We start from the raw sequence: 11210 nt of genomic DNA, 5'->3' as shown, positions 1-11210 counted from the left end.
TTCGAATTCCACAGTATTTACAATTATTTATAATTCCTAATTTATTTGTTTTAAATTAAGATTATTTGATCCAAGGAAAAAAACGGTTACCAGTGTGAATGTGAGTCGATCAAAATTTATGACTAAAAAAGAATGATAAATTCGGTACAGACATTGATCGCGGAAGATCTAGTCGATAGAAACCAACAAAAAAACGAAACCAAATCAAACCAAAACAAAGAAACAAACAAAAAAACTCTTTTTCTGTTAATGTATTGTCTTCTGTTTCAAAATTTAAAAAAAAACGGGACACGATCGGCTCGATCGCCCTGTGCGCAAGCGCTTGGCGTCCTGCACGATCGTCCCACACGGAGCACAAATGTAAACTATGAATTTTGGAATTTAAGCTATAGAAGATGATAATAATACCGACCGAAAGGACGGGTCGAAATATAAGGGAAATAAGCATAATAAGCAACACACATTCGGGGTACCTTTGGAAGGTTAGGCAAAATTATGTAGGGTAAATAAGAGTGGTGGATGAACCCAGGTCAGGGGAGGATAGAATCACGTGCCGTTCACTCGTTCCCGCCACCGGGGGGACGTTGTGGGCCGGCGTGTTCCCTTCCCGCGGGTGTTTTAGTCAGATAAGAGCCTCTCTAACTATTTCTACTTTGGCAAACTGGTTTTAGGCGCAAAATTACCACACGAAATTCACATCACCGAATCATTGGCGAACGGGAAACATTTTGGTAAAACTGTGTGAGCGTGTGTGCATGTATGTTTGTATCATTGAATGTGCTTCGTATGTGGAAAGGAAATGTATTTTTTTGTATTAATGAACGATAAAACAGTATTGTGGTTACCTTAGTTAGGGTGTTTATTAGTTGTATGTTTATCTCCTTATTTCCTGAAATCCAGAGCAGAACAGAGCAGAGACTAGCTAGAACCCGGAACATGAAGCTAAAATCAGGAATAGGTTGAACATGAGCATTTCTTCTCCCCAACCCCTAATTGTTAAAACCAATTGAACATTCCACCAAAGGCGAATAGTTGAACTCGTAAGCGCACACTAAGTAGAATTATTTGAATGGCGTTATGTGATGTGTGTTTGTTTGTTTCTTGGTTGGTTGTTTTTTTCCGTTGTGTAGCCAAGTATGCTTAAGCCACATTAGTTGCGCCCACCCCATGCCTGTTGTACGAGATGTAGCATAAATGGGGCATAATCTTACCATCTAAAATCTCTTATATATAAAAAAACAACTCTCATTATAAGCTACTCAATGCAAAACATTGTACATTGTGTCGAACCTAATGTGTCCCCAGTGCTGGGAGGAGAACAAAAAAAAATCAATGTCTATTTAATGAAAGTAATTCTCTCGTGTAAAGAAAACAGAATCATCTCTGGCTTGCTAGAGAATGAATTAGTAAGCGAACGTTCAGAACAGACCCATTTTTCGATAACAATGAAACGTATTTATAAGGAAAACAATGCCAGCAACAGGACGGGCATCGATTGACGAGAAGCGGGATTAATGAGGGGTTCATCCGTTTTGAAATTAATGCACAGTAATCACTTTTCCGTTTCCGGTTCCGGGCAGGTCAGCTGAGAGACGGTGCAATTGACAGGGTTTTATTTTACACGAGCTCTGTACACCAGCTAGGAGTATAGTGCGGTGTGTTTCCATTCCACCACGTTGTGCCCGACGGAACCGATAGGCCATCGCAAGTGCAATAGTGTGCAGACGAAAATGCATCAATCCTGTGTATAGGAGGGCAGAAGAATAACAATATATACCTAGGTGTGTCAACATGTCTCAGCTCTTAGTAGTCTCGCTAGCCGTTCTGCAGTTCACTTAAATTCGAAGTAACGAACACAGTCACAGATGCGTGATGTATACATTCCATACACATTCCTTATTGAATATAGGTTAGGAAAAGGTTCCATCTCGCTCTCGGAATCCCATCTCGGATCAATAGTGTGTGAGCTGTTGGGAAAAAAAAGAGATGTAGACGACAAAAACTCAACATAGCATGGGTTTGGTTGAGGGTGAGTTTGCTTTTACACGAAGAATCATCTGCAGGTGAATGATACATTTAAACTCTAGTTTACTGTATGCATGCAAAACATTACAGAGAACGAAAAAAATACATAAAGCTACGAACTGATGTAAAATGGTGCATTTTTGAATTTACTTGTTTGTTTACTACTGGTGAGTTAGTGTCTTCTGTCAAAATCGACTGTGGTAATCGACAAATCAATCGTTTTGTAATTGCTTCACGGTAAGACATAGTTGATTTATCGCTTAAAAAGTTAGTTGCAATTTCTTTCGTTTTTGTTATTTTCTCAGTTTTTTAACTTTTATTTACTTTTTTATCGTTTTCTGTTTATTGTTCAGGCTCTGTGTATACTCTTGCTTTAGCCGTCATACTTATGAATTGAAAATAAAATAATACCAGTAAATCAAGTCTTAAATTTACTTATAACGACCAATACGAATTTGATTCAACTGTGGCTTTTGAGGAGCATGAAAAATTCCTCCAGCTGAAAGTCGCTGTGGCTTTTCGAGCAGCTGTTGGGCGAAATCAGCTCGAATGTTTCGCTGCTGTCAAAAATGACAGTTTTCCCCTTTTTACTTCGTGTTCCACTTCTTCTTCTAAAACTCGCAAAGATGGCAAGTCGTGGAAATCGTGCTCGTTCGCAACCCATCGATAATACCATTTCCCACGTCCAGTGCGATGGCCTGGTAAGTGTATTTTGGTGCTTCCAATGTTTCTTTACCCCACGAAAAGCTTAGACTTGTTGTTGGTGTACCGAAACGCTTGAAAACATGCTCTTCGTGTACCGCAAGAAAGCCGCCCAGCGTGGCTGTGCGTGTGCCTGTGAATGTGTGTGCATGTGTGTCAACGCTGATGATGGTGCGGTACAATATTTTCATTGGCTGTCTTTCAATTTTTCTCTTTGTAGGCGGCGATGAAAATGGTAAAACATTGCCATGAAGAGTCGCTGAATAACATGGAAGTGGCGCAGGGTGCGCTGCTCGGGTTGGTAGTGGATGATCGGTTAGAAATTACCAACTGCTTCCCGTTTCCCAAGTCGGACGAGACGATCGATGAGGAAGAGTACCAGCTGACGATGATGCGCCGTTTGCGGCGAGTGAATGTGGACCACTTCCATGTCGGTTGGTACCAGAGTGCGGATGTTGGTAACTTTCTGTCCAGCACACTGCTGGAATCACAGTACCACTACCAAACAAGCATCGAGGAGTCGGTGGTCGTGATTTACGATACGCAAAAGTCGGCCCGTGGATTCTTGACGCTCAAAGCGTACCGTCTGACACCGCAGGCCATTGCGATGTACAAGGAGCGCGATTTTACGCCTGAGGCACTGCGCAATCTGAAGGTCGGGTACGAGAATCTGTTCATCGAGATCCCGATAGTGATCAAGAATTCGGCATTGTGCAACATCATGATGTCGGAGCTGACGGAGATGGTGCCGGAGGAGGAAGGCACACACTTTCTCGACCTGGGCACTGCATCCGTACTGGAGAACCATCTCCGGTGCATGATGGATCGGGTGGATGAGTTGAACCATGAGGCGACCAAGTTCAACAAATACCAGCAGGCCGCTATCCGGCAGGAGCAGGAAAAGCACCGGATGTTGGCGAAGCATGCGCAGGAAAATGCGGCCCGTGTTGCGAAGGGTGAGCAGGCCGTGCCGGAAGAGGAGGTGAACAAACTGTTCCGTCCGATACCAGTTCCGACCCGGCTGAATCCGATGATCGTGTCCGGGCAGATCAACACGTACGCGCAGCATATTTCTCAATTCTGTTCCCAATCGCTGGCCAAGCTGTACATGACGCAGGCACTTCAGAATGCCAAGGAGAACAAGCAGTAGAATCGACGAACTTTGTATTTGGAAAGCAGAGAGTAAGAAGTGCAACAATTTCACGCCCAACTAGCCATCGTGCGAACGTTCCAATCAGGTTGAGCGAAAGCGAAGCAGAGGAAGATTACATTGACGGGCAGGAGAAGAATCGCGAAGGAAGGTGTTTATTCTAATATACGAAAATGAACCAGTCTTTTGTGGCGAGACGTTACAGAAGGGTCTGGGACAGACCAAAATGGGATCGTTTACAAGTTTGTTTAACATTCGAAAACTTCGTGAAAGTGTGCGCGGCTTGGAACCATCAGGTCGATGGAATGGAAGATGTTTTCGCAACTTGGTGATTATCAGGGGATTTCCGGTTTCCGGGACAGTATTTCGTCACAAGAACGGAGCTCTTGGACAACGGCATTGACGAGATCTAGATCCCGAGATACAACCTGCATGGTGTGATATTTCGATTTCGCCACTCAAGCCGCGCACAAACTCCACGCATCGTCCGGAAATAGTCAGCAGGTAAGTAGGTTTAATAGAATTATTTATTAGTATCTCATTCATATTAACTTTTTCCTAATACACCGGTTTTGTACACTAAAAACTTGTGGGTTAAAAAGTAAATCACTCTTGTGCGACACACGCAAAACATAAATAAGCGCTTACAGATGAGGGATTTCATAATGGGACTTTCCGTTTTAAAATAGTGCACCATTAGCGCAAGCATTTTCGGGAAGACGGCAAAGGTGTATTACAAAACAAAGTGCCGAGTCGTGTGCTACCCGGCCAACAAGCGCCGTAGCTGGTCCGAATCTGTGTGTGTTTCTCGCACTACATCAACCGGTTTCTGGTTGCGTCCGTCCTCCGTATGGCAAAGGATGGGATTCAGGCGAACAAGTAGCTGGCAACACTGCAAATGTCCTCCTTCGGCTGCACGGTGCAAGGCCGTTTTTCCATCGCTATCTCTGTGCAGTACGTTCGCGTTGTTTGCTATAAGTAGTTGCATAATTTTGAGGTGTCCTATAAAAAATCCGGGAAGAAATAAGTTAGCGAATGCATTGCGCAACACTTTCAACGATAAATTGTCGTTACCCATCATTGCGGCACGGTGCAGTGCTGTAACGCCACCGTTCGTTACTTCGTCTACACCGAGACCGCGTGCTAAGAGTAAATGGCAAGCCTCCACGTGCCCGTAACGTGCTGCATAGTGTAGTGCGGTATAGCCGCAGCTGTCCCGGTCGTAAAGGTGTCCTTTGGTAATAAGCGTTTCCAAGCGGTCGATCTCGTTACTCATCGCTAGAACGATAGCATGTGGTGGTTTTAACTGACTGAGGTCGAGATACTTTCCATTCTCGTTTGCAATCGTACCCGCACTCCAGATTCCACGGTCGAAATCCAGTTCACTCAGTGATTGTGTTGCGGCGACGCCTTTCGATGAACATTTCGTGTGATCATGATTATCACGCTCGCTACAGGGCTTTTCGGACATAACGAAAGAGCACCGTTTTTATACTAATTCATTTGAGGAAAGCAAACGATCAAGTAGGCCGGAATCAATTCGCGTGAAGCAGAGCATTCGTCGTACAGAGATGTGATGCGATGAACCCGTAGGAGCTGTAAACTACAAGCGCATTTTCGCGGATGCTGTGCACGAAGTTAAATTACAAACGATCACCACTGTTCACAATATTAAGCAGCTAATTAGGCTAAACGTAGTGATGATTTTGTGCATTGCCTCCCAAACCGACACAATTATTTTGTTTGTTTTGATTGGGAAGCTGTGTGACGTTTCTGCGACTGTCAACTTGACAGCCGTCCAACCCTTTGCCGTTGTTGCGCATTCAAATGTAAACGAAAAAAACCGTTACTACCCGTACGAATTTTACTGTTTGGAACATTTCGCTATACGACCGTCGGGACGTTCATTCGGGCAGGTCGATTTTGCTGCTTCCACCGTTATAGTTGCCGCCCTCTCGGCCACTGTTGGCCAGATTGTCCCGTTCGATCACGGCCGAAGACGTTTCGCTGAGGTACGGTTCGGGATCGTTAAACTCCTTCCGCATCGTCCACATGTACTCGTTGTAATCTTGCTTTACTGCTGTCGATGAGGAGGCTACCACACGATACCCGAGTACCTGCAATGAAAAATACCGTAGTCAAGCACAGATGTAGTATAATGTCTAATAACGTTCCGTTTGTTGTCATCCATTCATAACTACTTGCGTTTAGCCATGAAATGGCGCTACTAATTGTTGCTTCAGCCTACCCCATTTGCATATCGATCGGGTGGGGCTTCTTTACCTACCTCCAGTGCCGTCAGCATCACGCACGGATGCTGCAGATAGACGACGGTGGACTCATCGCTGTAGCCTCCGCATGGGAAACGGTTCAGCTGTTCAATGTCGACCGCTTAAGAATAGGAAGGTGGCAGAGTGTGAGAGCAATTAGCAACTGATAGTAGCAATCAGGCATGAGTAAATGACATGTAATTTCTTACCTTTTAAGCCCGAGACTAGCACGCGGAATGGATGCTTGTGGCCGTAGGACGCAAGATTACCGCGGATGAGAATGTATGGCATCGAGAATCGATCTGTGGGTGGCACAAAAGATAGATAGCACCATTAGTTTAGTTTGTTGCATAATGATAATAGGACAGGATAATAGGATAATAGGACAGAGACAGAGAGAGAGGTACTTCTATACCTCAATATTATCGACATCAGGCAATCCTTCTGAGATCGCCTGATACCGAATTTTAGACTTTTGATTAGAGTTCTAGCACCACAGAGCTCATTTTAGTAGAGATTTCATACCTTGAAGAGATAGTTGGCAAGTCACCAATACCGCAAAGTTCATGGTCAAATACTATCTAAACACTCGTCGCAATCTCATTCAATGCTTGTTGTTTCACTTCATACCCTCTCAATGTTACTTGCCCAAATGCCCCGTGTTATATACGTAGCAGACGCAGAATTCCAACTCATCTAAACAAAGTTGTGCAAAGAACAAACTGTAACCCTACGCTGCACAAACATACATGTTCGATGGCGCGTTAAATGGTGCACCAAGAATTGTTTACTTAACCTTGCACTACTATTCCGAATGAGGTGATCGGCTCCATCCAGCACACCGTTGGTGTTAGACTTAAAATAGACTACCCTCAATGAGCTAAACAAATCATCCAAATGATCCATAAAGTAGTAAAAGCGGATCGTTAATTACTCACTCGCTTCTTCCAGACATTGCAGTTTTGGCGTTCAGACGTTCAGACAACACAGCACAGCGAAGGTGTGTCGTTGTGGTTGGTTTCTTGAGCTGAATCTTACGGGGTCGAATTAATGCCGGCACCAATGAATTGGATCCGAAGATGTATGAAGGTGTTGAAGCTGGAACGTAAACGTGTTTATAGCTACAGGATCGTTTGCGAAATCCATAATAATTTTAATCTCAATTGTAACATTACCGCACAAACCGCAAATCTCAAAAGATTGTACTGCGTTTTTTAAAAAAAAAAGAGTATTTTTGCGTATGAAATTTCACTAGCTGTGATATAATGGGTTAAATAAACGAAATAAATGGCGAATAATGCGAAAAATGTCCTCCATTTGCTAATACCAATCACAAGAACAAAGTGTAGAAAAGCGCCCAAAGTTATGCAACGCGCATATCAAAAGCTAGATTCTTAGCTGATAACGAGAGCGATTGCAAATTGCTTTGCCACAATGAGCAACAGTAAACGGCAGTTGACTTTCTTTGCAATAAAAACGCTCCAATTCTTCTTGCTCTTCATTCAATTATATGCAAATGACAGTATACGAATGGTAGAATCTAATTGAGATGGAATACGCACCCAACTGGACTGGACACATTCCAGCCGTGGTAATTATTCGCAACGTTTCGACGAACATCCACGGCCGGGCTTCGCACGCGCCGGTAGGTAATAAACGGCTCGGCACCTTTTCCACCTCGGTGCACATTTTTCACTCGCAGCAGATGAATTCATTAGCGATTGCATTGCGTTGTTTGGTGCGGTCGGGTTTTGGGTGTGTGTGTTGGCCCGTTCGCGGGCTGTGGGTTCCTCCGAAACCACCCCGAAAAGAAAGGCAATTGAATGGATGCAGCAGCACACGGATGAAACACATAAAAGAGTCATTACTGCTACCCCCCACACAATAGGGTTTGTGTTGGTTTTTGGTCCGGTTTTTGGGCACATCAAAGGTCGCAGCACCCCCTCCACTGGGTTGGGAGGTTTTTGTTTATGTTAAGAAGGAAAACAAAAGCTCCGGCATGCTTCTTCACTTTCATTCATTCGCGCTGAGGTTATTGAATAACTTCTCTCATCCGTAATGGGTCTAGCGCGTATGATTACAGGGGTTAAGGGAAAATTCCAATCCAAATTTGCGAAAGTCTTAAAACAAGCAAGCGTTGTAAAAGTGTGTTGTTTACGATTGTAGCAGGTTAAATAAACATAAAGCTAACTGTATCGTATGCATTAGCTCGCTTTAATCTTCCATCGGTGTGCGTAAAGCAAACCAATCCGGTGCGCTAGATGAGGTTGCACACCGGTTCCGGCATGTTGTCGTGATGCGAAAAACCACCCCATTTCAACCGACGAAAGTGAAAATAATTTGAAGCTGTGCAACAAATTGTGGAAATAGAGAGAGAAAAAACACAAAACCCAACGCTCAGTCTTAGTGTTGGGGGGAGGTGAAAAAAAATTAATTACACACACGCAGAAGTGCGCCGGAAAAAAAAAAAATTAGATAATTTCAGCTAGAGATAGATTGATGTTCGTGCTGATAAATCGTTACATTATTTTTAGACATTATTACACAATATCTCGTTGTATTTAATTATGCACCGCTGGACCAAAATATATCTATTGCTCCGCAAGCCTGTTAGGTCGTGTTTGAAGACATCAAAACGCCGGAAAGTATGCAATTTTTCTATTTGCTTTTAGGAGTCAAACATGGAATGGGTTTTTATTTCGATTTGCAATATCCAAATTTGTCAAGAACTCCAAAAGTAGCTCAGGTCAATGTCGATAGTGATCGAACATCGTAATGCATACTTTCAGGCGCTTACTTCCTTACGCCTACGTTGATACAATTCTCACCGTTCTCACACACCAACGAAGACCAGAATTAACTAATGAGAGAGCAACACGTTGTAATCTAATGCTAAATGCGGTTGGTATTCACAAAATGCTGATACACCATGTCAAACAGGCCTAGTTGGTAGTTTTATGAGATGAACATAAAGACACAAAAAACCACGAACATACGAACATCCATGAAGAGAGTGAAACATCCACATGAAACGCAGCTGTGTAGTAGCTGTGGGTAAATATTTATTCACATTTCCTACAGCCGTCCAGCAGGTTTTGTCCTTGACATTTCCCTTCTTTATTCGTTCGATTTGTTATCGAATGAAAATTGTTGCGAAATTGGCAAAAAAGGAAGGGTTCTTTTTCAATGCAAACAGAAACCGCAACCACTTGTTGTTAGACGCGGCTTTCCTTCCATTTGGTTGCACGTGTTGCCCTTCCCGCGTGTGGGCAGGTGAAAATTGGCCCATTTTAAATATTTCACACACCCGCGCGCACGGTTGACGGTAGACGAAGGATCGATGTTGTTGCATTCCCGGTTACCGTTTTGTGGTGGTTTCGCTAGAGGAACGCGCCGTAGTAACGACAAACCGTCGTTCAAAACGTCGATAAAAGGGGTGGCAAGCAAACAAATGCGAACCGCCGGGTGTGGGGTTGGGGTCGCAATCGTCAAGGAAACGTGCCATTAGCAACAGTTGTAAACTAAAATCGAAGAAGGCCCTGCGCTAATCCCAGGGTTCGACAACCAGGTGTTATGAGGTAAATTTAAATATTTTCTAACTATTCGTCAGTAAAATTAGTATATTTTTAATGCATTTCACGGTAAAATGGAAATGCAGCACGAAAAGATAAAAAAAAAAATGTTGGAGAAGATGGTTGGTGGCAATCGATCCGTTCTTTCAAACTTTTCATTGACTTCAAGGCCGCATACGACAGCACAACTTTACGACGCAATGAGCTTCTTTGAAATTCCGGCCACACTCACCAGGCTGGTACGAATGGTAATGGCCAACGTCACATTCCAGGTGATTATGTGTAGACAATACTGAAGGTCTTTTGCTACTACGAATTGTCTGCGTCAAGGAGATGGGCAAGCTTGTCTATTCGCAAACCTGACCATTTGAGAGGTCCATCTGCGACTCGAAGGTGGAAATTTCAGGGACCACTAATCGACTCCCGGGATCGACTCCCATTCGAATGCCCCTCATGAATGCTTAGAGCAGTGTCGGATTATGCCCCTTGGAGGTCCTAAACAGAATTGGATAGTTGGGCCTGCATGACATATTCAGATTGGATGATTCATGAACATTTGAAACAGAGATTCAGGTTTAAGATCTGAATCAGCTTCATCCAACACTGGCCGGAGCCATACTCTAAGCCTGTTTTTTTTTGTATGCGTTTTGACGTTTCCAGGCTTATTCGGCTTATTTGATAGATACAGGCTAAAAGGCTTCAGCTTTCTAACTTATGGTATGATCTGTCCCACTAGTGGAAGGGAGGAGCCGCTACAATCACGAGCTCTACGTACGACGAACCCACTGCCGTACAGCGGATTATTCGCCAGGCTCCGGGCGTACCTTCTCGTAAGTTCCTTTATAAATGACCTGATTTAAATTACGAGTCCAGCGGTTTGCAAACTTTTGACGTTCTTTGCAAATATTTTGTTTTGATCATTTAACCTGTAAGATATTATATTGCTTGATACAACTACGTTAGATTTGCAGTACTGGTTTGGCATGATTTTCAGATTGCTAGCAGCACCCTAGAATGTTTAAGGTCTCGTCCAGCTACAACCTCCATCAACAATCTAACTACACACGGTTGAGGTACTTGACCAACTGGTTAAGATATATGCCTCAATAAATGCTCGTTCAACCTGATGTTCTCCAAACCACATTGCTAACCCCTGCACCTAGAACAACAAGCAGTCACGGAAGTGGACCGAAAACAGCCCAAATCCCTTGCACACACATACTCTAGCCACGGAAAATGTGATCACCCTTTTTACGCTTGTGTGTGTGTGTGTGTGTGTGTATGTGCGCGCTTGATTGATGTTCAGTGATTTCGCTGTTCTTAGGTAATTAATTTTCCGGCAATTTAGGCGTTCTCTAATCCGGAAGGCTTCCTGTCTTTCAAGCAGGCTTCGGCATACCGACCAAAGGGAAGGCAGCAATTACGCACTTTCAAGAGCACCAGTCGTTCCGACTTTGACTAGCCAGGGTTGAACTCTCTTTGCGGTATATT

At 43.7% G+C, this 11210-nt stretch overlaps 3 protein-coding genes across 3 annotated transcripts; 1 reads left to right on the top strand and 2 right to left on the bottom strand.

The window, feature by feature from the left end:
• The first annotated feature begins 2651 nt into the window (after positions 1-2651).
• LOC128710987 (eukaryotic translation initiation factor 3 subunit H) lies at positions 2652-3877 on the top strand. Its single transcript, XM_053805853.1, has 2 exons — positions 2652-2726; positions 2948-3877. The coding sequence occupies exons 1-2, from the start codon at positions 2652-2654 to the stop codon at positions 3875-3877; spliced, it is 1005 nt and encodes a 334-aa protein (XP_053661828.1).
• A 760-nt stretch (positions 3878-4637) lies between these two features.
• LOC128714761 (ankyrin repeat domain-containing protein 39) lies at positions 4638-5348 on the bottom strand. Its single transcript, XM_053809642.1, has 3 exons — positions 5228-5348; positions 4952-5155; positions 4638-4879 (listed from the first exon to the last, which is right to left on the bottom strand). The coding sequence occupies exons 1-3, from the start codon at positions 5346-5348 to the stop codon at positions 4638-4640; spliced, it is 567 nt and encodes a 188-aa protein (XP_053665617.1).
• A 433-nt stretch (positions 5349-5781) lies between these two features.
• Positions 5782-6438, bottom strand: LOC128713983 (uncharacterized). Its single transcript, XM_053808858.1, has 3 exons — positions 6357-6438; positions 6165-6268; positions 5782-5994 (listed from the first exon to the last, which is right to left on the bottom strand). The coding sequence occupies exons 1-3, from the start codon at positions 6436-6438 to the stop codon at positions 5782-5784; spliced, it is 399 nt and encodes a 132-aa protein (XP_053664833.1).
• Positions 6439-11210: the final 4772 nt, after the last annotated feature.

Source organism: Anopheles marshallii, chromosome 3 (assembly GCF_943734725.1).
Source record: "Anopheles marshallii chromosome 3, idAnoMarsDA_429_01, whole genome shotgun sequence".
Lineage (NCBI taxonomy): Eukaryota > Metazoa > Arthropoda > Insecta > Diptera > Culicidae > Anopheles > Anopheles marshallii.
Note: the sequence above shows the minus strand (reverse complement) of the source record. Positions and strands in the feature narration are given on the sequence as shown.